Below are 17913 nucleotides of genomic sequence, written 5' to 3' on the forward strand. Positions count from 1 at the left end.
CATGATGGATAGGTATATATTGGCTAAATCACTATTCTCCATACAATCATAAGAGTAATCTGAAATACAGTGATTTAGCTTAAAATAATTCATGCTGGCCTTAGAAGCTCTGTCTCGCTCTATCTCTTTTCAATACTTTTGATTGTTTTAATATTAAAATTATGATCAATACAGAAAATATGCTAGCACCAGTTGGTTTCAGTAGTCTGTCATGAGTCACATTTCAATGCCTCAATAACTAGAATGGATCTTTTTTAAAAAAAATGCGATGCTGGGAGCAAGATGGCCAAATAGGAACAGCTCCAGTCTCCAACTCCCAGCGCGAGCGACACAGAAGACCGGTGATTTCTGCATTTTCAACTGAGGTACTGGGGTCATCTCACTACGGAGTGCCGGACAATCGGTGCTGGTCAGCTGCTGCAGCCTGACCAGCGAGAGCTGAAGCAGGGCGAGGCATCGCCTCACCTGGAAGCGCAAGGGGGAAGGGAATCCCTTTTCCTAGCCAGGGGAACTGAGACACACAACACCTGGAAAATCGGGTAACTTCCACCCCAATACTGCGCTTTAAGCAAACGGGCACATGAGGAGAATATATCCCACACCTGGCTGGGAGGGTCCCACGCCCTTGGAGCCTCCCTCATTGCTAACACAGCAGTCTGCGATCTAACCCCAAGGCAGCAGCGAGGCTGGGGGAGGGGCGCGCCATTGCTGAGGCTTAAGTAGGTAAACAAAGCCGCTGGGAAGCTCGAACTGGGTGGAGCTCACAGCAGCTCAAGGAAACCTGCCTGTCTCTATAGACTCCACCTCTGAGGGCAGAGCTCAGCTAAAAAACAACAGGGGAAACAGCAGAGGCCTGAGCAGACGCAAACGACTCTGTCTGACAGCTTTGAAGAGGGCAGTGGATCTCCCAACATGGAGGTTGAGATCTGAGAATGGACAGACTGCCTGCTCAAGTGGGTCATTGACCACTGAGTAGCCTAACTGGGAGACATCCCCCACTAGGGACAGTCTGACACCCCAAACCTCACAGGGTGGAGTACACCCCTGAGAGGAAGCTCCCAAAGTAAGAATCAGACAGGTACACTCGCTGTTCAACAATATTCTATCTTCTGCAACCTCTGCTGTGGATACCCAGGCAAACAGGGTCTGGAGTGGACCCCAAGCAATCTCCAACAGACCTACAGCTGAGGGTCCTGACTGTCAGAAGGAAAACTATCAAACAGGAAGGACACCTATACCAAAAGCCCATCAGTACATCACCATCATCAAAGACCAGAGACAGATAAAACCACAAAGATGGGGAAAAAGCAGGGCAGAAAAGCTGGAAATTCAAAAAATAAGAGTGCATCTCCCCCTGCAAAGGAGCGCAGCCCATCGCCAGCAATGGATCAAAGCTGGTCAGAGAATGACTTTGAGAAGATGAGAGAAGAAGGCTTCAGTCCATCAAACTTCTCAGAGCTAAAGGAGGAATTACGTACCCAGCGCAAAGAAACTAAAACTCTTGAAAAAAGAGTGGAAGAATTGACAGCCAGACTAATTAATGGAGAGAAGGTCATAAACGAAATGACAGAGATGAAAACCATGACACGAGAAATACGTGACAAATGCACAAGCTTCAGTAACCGACTCGATCAACTGGAAGAAAGAGTATCAGCGATTGAGGATCAAATGAATGAAATGAAGCGAGAAGAGAAACCAAAAGAAAAAAGAAGAAAAAGAAATGAACAAAGCCTGCAAGAAGGATGGGATTATGTAAAAAGACCAAATCTATGTCTGATTGGGGTGCCTGAAAGTGAGGGGCAAAATGGAACCAAGTTGGAAAACACTCTTCAGGATATCATCCAGGAGAACTTCCCCAACCTAGTAGGGCAGGCCAACATTCAAATTCAGGAAATACAGAGAACGCCACAAAGATACTCCTCCAGAAGAGCAACTCCAAGACACATAATTGCCAGATTCACCAAAGTTGAAACGAAGGAAAAAATCTTAAGGGCAGCCAGAGAGAAAGGTCAGGTTACCCACAAAGGGAAGCCCATCAGACTAACAGCAGATCTCTCGGCAGAAACTCTACAAGCCAGAAGAGAGTGGGGGCCAATATTCAACGTTCTTAAAGAAAAGAATTTTCAACCCAGAATTTCCTATCCAGCCAAACTAAGTTTCATAAGTGAAGGAGAAATAAAATCCTTTACAGATAAGCAAATGCATAGAGATTTTGTCACCACCAGGCCTGCCTTACAAGAGACCCTGAAGGAAGCCCTAAACATGGAAAGGAAGAACCAGTACCAGCCATTGCAAAAACATGCCAAAATGTAAAGACCATCGAGGCTAGGAAGAAACTGCATCAACTAACGAGCAAAATAACCAGTTAATATCATAATGGCAGGGTCAAGTTCACACATAACAATATTAACCTTAAATGTAAATGGACTAAATGCTCCAATTAAAAGATACAGACTGGCAAACTGGATAAAGAGTCAAGACCCATCAGTCTGCTGTATTCAGGAGACCCATCTCACATGCAGAGACATACATAGGCTCAAAATAAAGGGATGGAGGAAGATCTACCAAGCAAATGGAGAACAAAAAAAAGCAGGGGTTGCAATCCTAGTCTCTGATAAAACAGACTTTAAACCATCAAAGATCAAAAGAGACAAAGAAGGCCATTACATAATGGTAAAGGGATCAATTCAACAGGAAGAGCTAACTCTCCTAAATATATATGCACCTAATACAGGAGCACCCAGATTCATAAAGCAAGTCCTTAGAGACTTACAAAGAGACTTAGACTCCCATACAATAATAATGGGAGACTTCAACACTCCACTGTCAACATTAGACAGATCAACGAGACAGAAAGTTAACAAGGATATCCAGGAATTTAACTCATCTCTGCACCAAGCAGAACTAATAGACATCTATAGAACTCTCCACCCCAAATCAACAGAATATACATTCTTCTCAGTATCACATCGTACTTATTCCAAAATTGACCACATAATTGGAAGTAAAGCACTCCTCAGCAAATGTAAAAGAACAGAAATTATAACAAACTGTCTCTCAGACCACAGTGCAATCAAACTAGAACTCAGGACTAAGAAACTCAATCAAAACCGCTCAACTACATGGAAACTGAACAACCTGCTCCTGAATGAAAGCAAAAATAAAGATGTTCTTTGAAACCAATGAGAACAAAGATACAACATACCAGAATCTCTGGTACACATTTAAAGCAGTGTGTAGAGGGAAATTTATAGCACTAAATGCCCACAAGAGAGAGCAGGAAAGATCTAAAATTGACACTCTAACATCACAATTAAAAGAATTAGAGAGGCAAGAGCAAACACATTCAAAAGCTAGCAGAAGGCAAGAAATAACTAAGATCAGAGCAGAACTGAAGGAGATAGAGACACAAAAAACCCTCCAAAAAAATCAATGAATCCAGGAGTTGGTTTTTTGAAAAGATCAACAAAATTGACAGACCGCCAGCAAGACTAATAAAGAAGAAAAGAGAGAGGAATCAAATAGACGCAATAAAAAATGATAAAGGGGATATCACCACCCTTACAAACTACCATCAGAGAATACTATAAACGCCTCTACGCAAATCAACTAGAAAATCTAGAAGAAATGGATAATTTCCTGGACACTTACACTCTCCCAAGACTAAACCAGGAAGAAGTTGAATCCCTGAATAGACCAATAGCAGGCTCTGAAATTGAGGCAATAATTAATAGCCTACCAACTAAAAAAAGTCCAGGACCAGATGGATTCACAGCTGAATTCTACCAGAGGTACAAGGAGGAGCTGGTACCATTCCTTCTGAAACTATTCCAATGAATAGAAAAAGGAGAGAATCCTCCCTAACTCATTTTATGAGGCCAACATCATCCTGATACCAAAGCCTGGCAGAGACACAACAAAAAAGAGAATTTTAGACCAATATCCCTGATGAACATCGATGCAAAAATCCTCAATAAAATACTGGCAAACCGGATTCAGCAGCACATCAAAAAGCTTATCCACCACGATCAAGTGGGCTTCATCCCTGGGATGCAAGGCTGGTTCAACATTCGCAAATTAGTAAACATAATCCAGCATATAAACAGAACCAAAGACAAGAACCACATGATTATCTCAATAGATGCAGAAAAGGCTTTTGACAAAATTCAACAGCCCTTCATGCTAAAAATGCTCAATAAATTCGGTATTGATGGAACGTACCTCAAAATAATAAGACCTATTTATGACAAACCCACAGCTAATATCATACTGAATGGGCAAAATCTGGAAAAATTCCCTTTGAAAACTGGCACAAGACAGGGATGCCCTCTCTCACCACTCCTATTCAACATAGTGTTGGAAGTTCTGGCTAGGGCAATCAGGCAAGAGAAAGAAATCAAGGGTATTCAGTTAGGAAAAGAAGAAGTCAAATTGTCCCTGTTTGCAGATGACATGATTGTATATTTAGAAAACCCCATTGTCTCAGCCCAAAATCTCCTTAAGCTGATAAGCAACTTCAGCAAAGTCTCAGGATACAAAATTAATGTGCAAAAATCACAAGCATTCTTATACACCAGTAACAGACAAACAGAGAGCCAAATCAGGAATGAACTTCCATTCACAATTGCTTCAAAGAGAATAAAATAACTAGGAATCCAACTTACAAGGGATGTAAAGAACCTCTTCAAGGAGAACTACAAACCACTGCTCAGTGAAATAAAAGAGGATACAAACAAATGGAAGAACATACCATGCTCATGGATAGGAAGAATCAATATTGTGAAAATGGTCATACTGCCCAAGGTTATTTATAGATTCAATGCCATCCCCATCAAGTTACCAATGAGTTTCTTCACAGAATTGGAAAAAACTGCTTTAAAGTTCATATGGAACCACAAAAGAGCCCGCATTTCCAAGACAATCCTAAGTCAAAAGGACAAAGCTGGAGGTGTCACGCTACCTGACTTCAAACTATACTACAAGGCTACAGTAACCAAAACAGCATGGTACTGGTACCAAAACAGGGATATAGACCAATGGAACAGAACAGAGTCCTCAGAAATAATACCACACATCTACAGCCATCTGATCTTTGACAAACCTGAGAGAAACAAGAAATGGGGAAATGATTCCCTATTTAATAAATGGTGCTGGGAAAATTGGCTAGCCATAAATAGAAAGCTGAAACTGGATTCTTTCCTTACTCCTTATATGAAGATTAATTCAAGATGGATTAGAGACTGAAATGTTAGACCTAATACCATAAAAACCCTAGAAGAAAACCTAGGTAGTACCATTCAGGACATAGGCATGGGCAAGGACTTCATGTCTAAAACACCAAAAGCAACGGCAGCAAAAGCAAAAATTGACAAATGAGATCTAATTAAACTAAAGCGCTTCTGCACAGCAAAAGAAACTACCATCAGAGTGAACAGGCAACCTACAGAATGGGAGAAAATTTTTGCAATCTACTCATCTGACAAAGGGCTAATATCCAGAATCTACAAAGAACTCAAACAAATATACAAGAAAAAAACAAACAACCCCGTCAAAAAGTGGGCAAAGGATATGAACAGACATTTCTCAAAAGAAGACATCCATACAGCCAACAGACACATGAAAAAATGCTCATCATCACTCGCCATCAGAGAAATGCAAATCAAAACCACCATGAGATACCATCTCACACCAGTTAGAGGGGCAGTCATTAAAAAGTCAGGAAACAACAGGTGCTGGAGAGGATGTGGAGAAATAGGAACACTTTTACACTGTTGGTGGGATTGTAAACTAGTTCAACCATTATTGAAAAGAGTATGGCAATTCCTCAAGGATCTAGAACTAGATGTACCATATGACCCAGCCATCCCACTACTGGGTATATACCCAAAGGATTATAAATTATTCTACTACAAAGACACGTGCACACATATGTTTATTGCGGCACTATTCACAATAGCAAAGACTTGGAATCAACCCAAATGTCCATCAGTGACAGACTGGATTAAGAAAATATGGCACATATACACCATGGAATACTATGCAGCCATAAAAAAGGATGAGTTTGTGTCCTTTGTAGGGACATGGATGCAGCTGGAAACCATCATTCTTAGCAAACTATCACAAGAAGAGAAAACCAAACACCGCATGTTCTCACTCATAGGTGGGAACTGAACAATGAGATCACTTGGACTCGGGAAGGGGAACATCACACACTGGGGCCTATCATGGAGGCGGGGGGAGGGATTGCACTGGGAGTTATACCTGATGTAAATGATGAGTTGATGGGTGCTGACGAGTTGACGGGTGCAGCACACCAGCATGGCACAAGTGTACATATGTAACAAACCTGCACATTATGCACATGTACCCTAGAACTTAAAGTATAGTAAAAAAATAAAGAAAAAAGAAAAAAAAATGCTGATCTATTGTTAGAATTAAAAACAGAAAACTGTCACTTACATCTATTTCTATGGTCTGCTCTGTATGAAGGAGATAGGATTTAATACAGCACTAAAAATATTTATGCTTTATATCTTGTTTCTCACAATACTCTTCTCTTTTCAAAAAGAAATCTTTTTCTATGCCTCTTGTATAACAATGGAGTTTATCTTTCTTTAGGAAGTCAGTAATTAACATATCTTTGTTTACTAAAACCGTGGTGCTAACCAAAACTAGGAATTGGATAAAGGTAAATGAGAAAGATTTCCTTAGAAACTTTTATATAGAATTTGTGTTTTTTTTTCTTTATTTCTCTGTGGTCAAACGTTTTATCTGTTCCCTTTAATCTTATGAATGTACGAATAAGCCTGATTCGGGCTGCCTGAAACCTTTTATCTTTGTTGTAATAGATAAAGGCGAATGTGAAAATGTGTAAATATAGAAAATGTAAATTATAGTAAAAGCTATAGCAATTCAGGCATCTTAATTTTAGAGAAAAATATAAGTGAGAATTTATAAGTTTAATAGTAAAATCCAAATTAATAAGTATATTGTCATTCATGCTTATAATTTATTAGTGTCTACAAAAGTTTTCTGTTTCCAGATTTAGATTTTTGCCAAGCTAAATGTCTGATATAGACGTGGGACAAAATTCTACTTAGGAAAAATTGAGGACTTTGCTTTGCTGCCTTGTTGATTTTTGACTAAATGGCTGATCTGTATTCTTTCTTTTTGTCTAGGTTTCAAAGACTAGGAAGAGTATATTGCTACAATGTTGCCCATTTATTTGTTAGAAATTAGGATAGGTAACTTAAAGATTTCTTCATGTTAAAGGTTTAGAATAAAACAAAGAGCAAAGTATAAACTTGGGAGAACTCCAAGGTGTTTTAAAATGTTGGGATTGCGATAGCATAACCATTTGAGGGAAGGAGTTAACCACTGAAACATTGTACTTTATTTACCTTGACAGTTCCTAACTGGGGACACCTCTCCTGTTCACTTACAAGGTTGCAAGACTGCTAGTGAAAGGCACAGAACTGTTGATGAAATCACCCTTCATATTAAGGAGAAGGCATCTGTGATCTTAATTGTAACTCAGTTATTTCTGAAAAGGCAGGGTGGATCCATCAACTTCGCTCCTCTGTAAATTTTGTTTTGTTTTTCTCATTCTTCATATCTCATAGTTTTTCTGTTTCCATGTATAAGGCTTTCAATCATCCCTGCCTCTTTGGCCATTCTTCCCCATTTTGCTTTGTAATTGAAATTCAAGTCATGACCCTTCGGTGCCAAGCGCAAATTTCCCCACTTTTCTCACATTCCCAAGTAGACTTGATCATCTCTCTCGTTGCACTTCATCTGTCCTTTTCTTATGACATGATATTATTTATAGTTTGCCATTTGTTACTATTATTTGTGTACTTGACATGCCTCCACCAAATTTCAAACTTGTAGTAAGTAGCCATATCTTTTGAATTTTTTATTCCCATCATCATGTATTTTGAACAAAAAAGAACACTTATTATGTATCAGGCGCTGGATTGAGAGTAAGAGCTACATTAAAGAGCTCCAAAGTAGGAGATAGTGTAGTATACTATATAAATATTTCTGGAATTTAATAACTTTATTAACCTAGCAATAGTACATAATGTGTTTTTTAATGTTCTTTTTTGTTTTTCTTTGTTGTTGTTGTTTTTGAGACAGAGTCTCCCTCTGTCACCCAGGCTGGAGTGCAGTGGTGTGATCTCAGCTCACCACAACCTCTGCCTCTGGGTTCAAGCAATTCTCGTGCCTCAGTCTCCCGAGTAGCTGGGACTGCCGATGTGCACCACCATGCCTGGCTAATTTTTATATTTTTACTACAGACAGGGTCTCACTATGTTGCCAAGGCTGTTCTTGAACTCCTGAGCTCAAGCAACCTGCCTGCCTCAGCCTCCCAAAGTTCTGGGATTACAGGTGTGAGCCACTGTATGCAGCCTTTAATGTTCTTAAATGAGCAAAATTACTTTCTAACTATAAAGATTTAAAAATGTGTATTGTAGTGATCCCAATTGTTACGTAGGGTAGAAAATAGGCAAAATACGTAGGGTAGAAAATACAGAGGATAGAAAATAAGTAAATACTCAAGAGCTTGTATAGTGGTGATCATTGAATGGGGAGATCCTATTAAATTTTTTTGTATTTTCAGCTTTATTCATAAATAATATATTTATAGCCAGGAAAAGAAAAAAAAATAGGTTTTTACAAAGGTACTGTATGTATTTAAACCTTTCCTAGTTTTTTACTTTAAAAATATTTTTGTATATCCATTTTACATGTTTAATAACACATATACACACAAATATTCCTTGCTGAAACCTAAAAAGTAGGCGTCTGATAGCAAGCAGTAAAACAAATATCTCTACCTTATATGAACTCCTAAAGCTTAAAGTCTTCAGCAAAGTGTTTTAACCGTTGCAGAAAATGAAATACAGTAGTTTCCCCTTATTCATGGGGAATATGTTTCAGTACCACTAGTGGATGCCTGAAACCGCAGATAGTACCAATCCTATGTATGCTGTGTTTTTGCCTATACATACATACTTACGATAAGGTTTAATTCATAAATAAGGCACAATAAGAGTTTAACAATAATAACTAATAATAGTATTAATAGAACAGTTGTGACAACAGATTGTAATAAAAGTTATGTGAACTTTGTGTCTCTCTCCAACTGCCTTCCCCACACCCTCATCAAACTATCTTATTGGTGTCCTATACCACGGGCAACTAAACTATACCACGTGGTACCCTATCTCACAGGTAACTAAACTATACCATGTGGTACCTATACCAAGGGTAACTAAAACTGTAGAAAGTGAAACATACCTGTATGACACCTGAGAGTAATAGGAATCATTTCATATGCCAGTGATGATAGCAGTTTCCCTTATGGGTATGTTAATGTTATTAGAATATAAGTTCTTGTTATATTGCTGTCATACTGAAATTTTCCACCAACTGAAGAAATGAGGAGCAAACCAGCATTATTTAAAACTTTGCTAAGTGAACATTATGTTTCTTTATGATTGATTATTGTACTTTTATAACAAAAGATGAATGTTGCTGTTTGTTCTTGGAAGTGATAATTGGTTGAGTTTTTTTTCTTTAACTTACTCTTCCATAAGCATATTTTTTGTCTTTCAGAGCTTAAATTTTAAACTTTTTATTTAATGGAAATGACTTTGAATTTTATCGTTTTTGCCTTCTAAGATGGAATAAAATATGAAAGTTTATGCAGTAGATATACACCTGTACTTTTTGGATAAGCACTTAATCTGTTTTTAAATTCATTTTTCAGTAAGAAGACCTCAATAGCAATAATATATCCTAATGGGAATTATATATCTGCTCTTAATTACTTTATTAAACAAAGGGTGCTCATTTGTTAAGTTTTATTATCATCAGATGTGGCAATTAACAGACTTCTAGCACCAAGGAAGCCATAATATATTTCAAGTAGCAAAGAAATCTGTTTCTCTTCATTCAGAATTAAAATTTTGTTTGTTTATATTAAATAATCGAAAGGTGTAAAAACTGAAGTTCATGGAGGTTAACTGAAGTTCGTGGAGGTTAAGTGATTAGCTTATAGCTAATCCTGTTTTCCCTATTTTAAGAATTAAATTTAATTATACTTCTATTGCAGACTGAATTGAGGCCACCTATAAAATTATATGTAAGATTAAAATATGAAGAAATAGAGGTACAAAAAATGTGGAGTTTCATGATGAGGCCCAGGGAAAATTAGTATGCATATAAAACCATAATACATAATCCTACAGTATTCTTTAAAAGGTGGATTGTTAATTTGCATCTGGGCATCCAAAAAGGGAAATCTGAATAATTTCAACATTCAGCCAATGTAGTCACATAATGTATAAATATATTCCAGTGTATATGTGAGTGTAAAAAGATTGAATAGCCCTTGTCTAAAATTCTTGGGACTAGAAGTATTTTGGAGTTCAGATTTTTTTGGATTTTGGAATACTTGCAGTATACTTAACCAGTTGAGCACCCATAATCCAACAGTGTGAAATGTGAAATGTTCTAATGAACAGTTCTTTTGATCATCATGTTGGCACTCACAAAATTTTGGATTTTGGAGCGTTTCAGATTTTATATTTTCAGATTAGGAATACTTAACCTGTGTATATATTAAATGCCAGTTGCTCAGAAAATGTATGTTTTCCTTGGCCCAGAACTCTATGAAAAATTTGTCTCTTCAGTGAAATATATGAATTGACATAAGTATTTGTTATTTGTACTATGTGTTTCTTCCTATTTACTATTTTAATTTGGTCCCATGGGCTTTCAATACAAATTTTTAAATTAAATGACAAAATGTTCTGGTCAGACGATAACAACAACATGCTGTTACTTCTCTTCTTTGTTAGGAATTCTTGTGAAATCATGGGCACAAATCTTTGCCACCTCTAAAGCCCAAAAATTACTATTCCGGATCATAGATTGTTTACTGCTTCCACATACAGTATTACAGCAAGAGAAGGAACTGCCTGCACCTATGTTGTCAGCAATTCAGAAAAGTCTTCCTTTGTATCTCCAGGTATAGTATGTGCGGTTGCTTAAAAGTTTTAAAAAAGTGGAAACTTTGCCTTAAAAACATAGTTTACGAAATGCTGATTTAAAAACCGTACATTATAATCTCAAGTGATTGTGTGGCACATTTGTTGAACATATTTTAGATTGCTTTTATGTTTGGCTTTGGAAACAAAAATGAAAAAGCAGAGGAGCTTAAAGTTGAGAGAGGAGGTAGATGAGCACACTTATGGTAGTGTGCTCAGTATTTTTTTTTTTTTTTCAGACCTCATCAGTCAGACTGGGGGTGAGGAGATATAAGAGAATACACTATAGAGAACATCAGAGGTAAAAGAGCAAAATGGGTAGGAGTTGGAGGGCTTTTCATTTCAGAGGGAGCAACATGTACAAGGGCATGAGCTTTAAGAAAATATGGCACACTGAGGAAAATCAAATGGTTCTGTTGTGGCTAGAGATTGATATGGCAGGAGACATGTAATGGAGGGCTTTATATTCCATCCTAAGAAGTTTGGACTTAATCATTTAGATGGGGACCTGATGAATTTTTAGCAGAGAAGTAGAGTGGCATAATGATACTTACATTTTAGAAAGATGATTCTGGTGGCAATATGTAAGATAGTTGGTATGGAGGTTTTGGAAAGCAGTGGTGACGAGTTCATTGTAATAATCCACATATTGTCAGAAGGTTTTGACCTAAGGCAGTGGGAATAAAACCCATAACAGCAGATTTCAAAAACATTTGGGAGCTGTGATTAAGAGTACTTGCTAAGTGAGTGTTGTGGAGGAACTCAAAGAAGTGAAATACTTCCTGGATTCCAGAGTGGCTATCTGCATAGATAGTAGTTCTACTCACTAACCTGGGAAATCCTGGAGATGTCGGGATGAAGGTAAGGATTGGTTTCTGAGCAGCTTTAGTTTGAGGTAAGCAGTTGGAAATATTCATATGCCATTCAGGAAAGGATGAGGCTAGAGATGTACTTTATTATTTATTAGTGTCTGATATTGAAGATAAGTGCTTCTTAATTTGAGGTCCAACAAGGGAAGCTGAGGAGGAAAGGGAAAATGGATTTTGATTACATAACATTCTCTTTTCAAAGATGTATTTCGTAACAGAGTTTTAAGATTTCTGAGAAGTTTTAAATTTTCCCTCTAATTTTTATTCATAATAGCATTTAAAATGAAGTTTAGCCTGTTATCTAACAGAATGATAAAAAGGGGAAGCAGCCACACCACAGACTGAACCGCCAATCTCACAGAGGGAGAGATGAATAGAGGGGAGTGGTGGGTAGCAGGAGAGTCTGGAATATTTCTTCCCTGTGGTCCTCTTAAACCCAAACAGTCCATTTTAATAAGAATTCTCACAAGCTTTGTAAGTGGTAAATTTAAAAATTTGGTGTATTATCTGTTTGGCAGAACTGGAGCTATGTCTTTAATTTCTTCATGGTACCCAGCTCTCCTCTTTGGAATTTTCAGAAAATATTCATTTATTACTTCATTTTCTTCTAATTTAATGTGCTTTTCCTTAAACCATTCAAGAAACAGAGTTGGTGGTGGTGGGTGGATTGTTTGATTTTTTCAGTTGTTTATTTGGTACAATTTTAATAGCTGTATGCTATTTTTCATTACAAATAAACTTTCAGAATTTCTTATTGGGTAAATACCCGTTTACAACTAAAATGGAGACTTCAAACATTTTAAATGATTTCTCTTGGAAAACACATTGTGAGTCACCAAGTACCAAATTAAAAGTTAACTTTTAGAATATAATGTATTGTTGTGTTGGTTATTATATGATTATCTATATTTAGTAGCATTTAATATTTAGTAATACTAGCAGAAAACATTTTCTCTCAGGGTATTGGTTTAATTGTTTAAGTGTTAAATACTGTAATATATATGAAAGTATTTTGTTAACTGCTATACAAATGGAAGCAAAATAAACAGACATGCAACAAGATATCAAGAGTTCTGTGTGACTTTATTAAACTCTTCACTTTTCTAAACCTTAGTTATCCTAGCTGTAAAAGGGAGATACAGTATTACTAACTCAATGGTTCTTTGAGAAATTTAAATGAAATAGTGAATATAAAGCACACAGCACAGTGCCTGTTATAGGAAAACTAAGTAAATTGTTATTCTGAGTCTTAATTTCCATATTCTTTACCCTTTGTTACTACTTTTAAAAAAAAATTCAGATTTTTAGCATGGAAGACTTTTAGCAAAAATTGTATAGTCTTAGACAAAATAACCGGTACCTAGAAAAAAATGACTTAAAGATGTTTTATAACATTTTAAGTACATATAAATGTAGTTGATGAGCAAAATGTTCAAGTGTTCTGAGATTAGAGGAAAAGAATCTGCCTTTGTCTTCCTACACTTCTCCCCTGCTTCCTTTGTTTATGCCTCAAAGACGTACATGCTTAGATACCATATCATATGTGTTGCCCAGGCTTAACTCCTTGTAATTCGTATGTACATTATCTGTTGATTACGTGAGGTATCCTTTTTGATTGTTATATTCTCACATGAATATTAATGCTGGGGACTTCATTAGTGAGTTTCTAAATGTTGTTTGTTCTTTGAAACTTTACCTCTTAGTATTTCTTACTTTTTTTCCTCGTAGGGCATCTGTATCGTGTGTTGTCAATCTCAAAATCCGAGTGCCTATTTGAATCAATTGCTAGGGAATGTTATTGAGCAGTATATTGGGCGATTTCTTCCAGCTTCACCATATGTTTCAGATCTTGGACAACATCCTGTTTTGCTGGCATTGAGAAACACAGCCACTGTTCCGCCAATATCATCTCTAAAGAAATGCATTGTACAAGTCATAAGGTACATCTAAATATTACATATAGGTGGTATGTACAAATTATTAAGCTGTATTAAAAAGTGATGAAGTGGCATTTCAAACATGTTGGCAACCCTTAGCATACTAGAAGTTCAGAAGCTTTTTTTTTTCCCTGAGAAGCATTATCTAAGAATTTATTAAAATGACATTTGCTTATGGCAGCCTAAGACAATGCCCTTTAAACTGCTTCTCTTTTCTCTGTGTAGCTATTACCTTCCCTATATATGTCCTAAAGGTACATTTTTGCTTTTCAGTTTTTCATCAGATAAACAATATTTGTATTTTATACTGTAAAAAACACAGTAATTATATTTGGCTGGGTGTGGTGGCTCACACCTATAATCCCAGCCCTTTGGGAGGCAGAGGTTGGTGGATCATTTAAGGTCAGGAGTTTGAGACCAGCCTGATCAACATAGTGAAACCCGGTCTCTACTAAAAATACAAAAAAATTAGCTGGGCATGCTAGTGGATGGCTATCATCCCAGCTACTCAGGAGCCTGAGGCAGGAAAACTGCTTGAATCTGGGAGGCGGAGGTTGCAGTGAGCCGGCATTTCACCACTGCACTCTAGCCTGGGCAACAGAGCGAGACACTATCTCAAAAACATAAAATATAGTAATTATATTTTATAAAGATAATTAAGTGAAAAAATGAATGCTAATATTGGAAATGAAGCACCCTGAAATCTTATTTTGTTAGTTTACTCTTAACTCAGTTTTATTAAGCAAATGAAAAATGAAACTTCTTAAATATTCTACTAACTCCATATCCTTTAACATTAGGAAGTTCAGTAATAAAAAATGTTTTGTCATTGTCTTCATGTAGTATTTATTTTTATATGAAATTAGTTTTTAAACATTAAGATGCTATGATGATATATGTTATTCTTATCTAGTATTAGTTTTCTGTGTTTTTTAATGACCCAATATTATCTGTTACCTCTCATTATAGAATTCCATGCCAAATTCTGTCTCCCCTCTCACCATTTTGAGTTCCTAGTGTCCTGTTACTCAGGTTTGGAAGCTTTATCTTCTTTGCTTCCTATCCTTGACCATCCTTTGGCAATCCTGACCTCCTTTTCCTATTTCTCTTCCCTTAGTACATTCCACCTAAACTATTGTCAGAATCTCCTAACTGCTTTCTGCATCCCTAGTCTTTTCTTCTAGTCCACCCTAAAAAATGCCCCCAGATTACTTTTCCTAAAATATTATTTCATTATGAAACTTCCCTGCCATTAAACCTGCAAGATCTTTTTTGCCTGTGAAATAAATTTCACACTCCTTAGTTCTCTGCGATCCATCACTTAATGTTTCCAGATGTATTACATATGGTGTCATACAACCCCTAATAAGATTCGTATTGCCCCTCCAAAATGCCTCATACCTGCCTATGTCACAGCTTTATTCAAACTGCTTTCTCCATTAAAATGTCATTTTTGGGGGCTAAATCCCACCTATCTTTTATAAAACCTACACCTGATATGTCAGTGTACCATGTATGTTTCCTTTTTTGAAATCATATGCCCTGTACAGCTCAATTTGCAGAATTATGATAGTTTTGCCTTACTTGTATCTGAATTTCCAACAGGATTATAGTAACCTACCACAGTGTTTGAAATATTGTGTAAATAATTTTAGTACAATCTAAATGACAGATGCTGAAGTGAAATTGAATCTGTAAAACTGTTTAAAACCCCAGTGTTTAGGATTCCAGGATTAGTTGACTTTCCTATTTACTTAACATACGGTAAAAATGTTTTTCTCATGATTTATAGTTGAAGGCTTAAAAATGTAACTTTTTTTTTTTTAAATACTCAGGAAAGATACAGAGATTGCCTCCTATGACTTCTTCCATGCCATGCTTCTCTATTCCTGCACTCCCTCATCTGAGTTAGGGCTCTTTCCTCTGAATTCCTGAGAATTCTGTGCTTATCTTTGTCAAAAGCACCATTATGCTATATTGTAATTGTCTTTTTCTTTTTCTCATTTAACTTCTCCACTCGATGGTGGGCCTCTTGCTTTCAGAGACCATATTTTACTCAATTTTATATTCTTGTTCTTAGATATGTACCTGGCATTCCACTGGTACCCAATATATGTTTGTTCTAGGCACTAGGAATTCAGCAGTAAACAAAATAGGCAAACCTCAAATAATGAATTTTCTAATATGTAGTATTTTTTGGAAGTCACTGTAGGGAATAGAAATAATTACTAAGACATAGTTCTTATCCTTATGTTTATAATACTTAGTGATTTCTATTCCTCATTATGTTTATTATTACTTTGCAAATATATATTTTTATATGTGTGTGTGTATATATATATATATATGGATGTCTAGTTTATATTTAGCTGTATTTGACAGATCTTCACATTGTCTAGACATTTGCAGAAGCTAAGCAATTCCAACTTTTATTTATTCACTTAATAAATGTATACCGAACACTCATTATGAGCCTGGACCTGTTCTAAGAGGTGGGACTAAAGAAAGATTAGTCAAATTATTATCCTTATGATCTCTCTTGAGTTCTAATACTAAATTTTATCTTGTCTTGAGAGGTAATACTTAATCCTAAATTAGTTCTCTGAGTCTTTAACTTACTGGAGGAAGGAAGGAGATAAAGCTTGAATGTCCTATCTTATTCCTAGGACAGTCCTCTGTTTATGTGGAAAAATAAGACTCCTCCCAAGTCCTTACATAAATAGATATGAAGAGAGATTTCTTTATGCAAATTTAACATTAGAGAAAATGTTGCAGCATTGAGGACCCATAAAGGATATCAAACTTGTATTAGAAAGGAAAAAAAAAAAACCACAAATTAACAATTAGGCTTTCATTTAGATTTTGAGTTCATTGTAAAACAAGGTTGCTTTCAGTTTAGTTTGTGACTGACTATATTGTGCTTTGGCCCTGAGAGCACACCAAAAGGATATACAACTGTATTAATTTTGGGGGGTAAATTTTGCCAGTATCTTTAAAGTGTGTGCCATTTGTTCTTGCTCTATTGAAGCTTTAAGCAGAGAATATACAAAATTTTGCTTCTTTTCAGGAAATCCTACCTTGAGTATAAGGGGTCCTCACCTCCTCCTCGCTTAGCATCCATTCTGGCCTTCATCCTCCAACTCTTCAGGGAAACTAACACAGACGTTTATGAAGTCGAACTACTCCTCCCTGGCATTTTAAAATGCTTGGTGTTAGTCGGTGAACCACAAGGTTAGTTTGTTTTTAAGGTTATTTTTGTTACCATTTTCTTTTCACAAATTAAGAAACTACTGTTTCCCATCAGTTTAATGGATAGTTACAAAATGTATGTGCTTCTTTTATATCTCTTGATAGGGGTCATGGTTAAAGAATAAACTCCAGCTAGGAGCTCAGGTTAGGTATGATAAAATGGTTACAAACTGAGATGTTTTTGGTCCATTTTAGTTTTGGCTTTTTTTTTCCTCCTTGAGGCAAATAGTTTATTTAAGGGCTACTTCCTTTGATTAGATTTGGTAACCTCTCAAAGAATATTTGTTAAATCTGACTTCAGTATTAAAGGCAATTTGTTAAATATCAAGTAATGAGAGGTCATCATACTTTTTTTATTCAGGTTTTTGCTGAAATATCTAAGCTGATTTTTGGGGCAAACTGGTAGGGGTCCTTTGATTCTACTCCTTTTGTTTTCAGTCTCATCAACCTTACTTCTAGTGATTGCTTTAAAATAACATTTATTGGCCTGGCATAATGGCTCATACCTGTAATCCCAGCACTTTGGGATAGAGCTCTTAGGTCAGAACAAATCTCAATCACTGACCTCAAAGGAGCCTGAATTTGATTAGATTAGTCCTTAAAGCAATTTATGCCCCAGGGTATTACTAAAAACATTAAAGCAATCACCCAGAAATTAATTAGCAGAGCGTAACAGCTGAGTGTGAGAGTCCTGCCAAAACCATTGTCTTCACATGGAGACTGTGGGTATACCCGAGGTTACACCACCTCAGGAGCAACATCTAAGGCAGTGAGAGGGCAAGAGGAGGAGTAGACTTCATT

At 36.6% G+C, this 17913-nt stretch overlaps 1 protein-coding gene across 2 annotated transcripts in view; it reads left to right on the forward strand.

The window, feature by feature from the left end:
• The window catches only part of MMS22L (MMS22 like, DNA repair protein), a 145854-nt gene that overhangs the window by 109064 nt on the left and 18877 nt on the right, over window positions 1-17913 (forward strand). For both annotated transcript variants that reach the window (XM_030929377.1, XM_030929378.1), the window contains 3 exons: window positions 10869-11038; window positions 13655-13866; window positions 16931-17094. In XM_030929377.1, the coding sequence (XP_030785237.1) occupies window positions 10869-11038; window positions 13655-13866; window positions 16931-17094 (546 nt within the window). The remainder of the gene's footprint in view (window positions 1-10868; window positions 11039-13654; window positions 13867-16930; window positions 17095-17913) is intronic.

The sequence above is a fragment of the Rhinopithecus roxellana genome, chromosome 4 (genome assembly GCF_007565055.1).
Source record: "Rhinopithecus roxellana isolate Shanxi Qingling chromosome 4, ASM756505v1, whole genome shotgun sequence".
Taxonomy (NCBI): Eukaryota; Metazoa; Chordata; class Mammalia; order Primates; family Cercopithecidae; genus Rhinopithecus; species Rhinopithecus roxellana.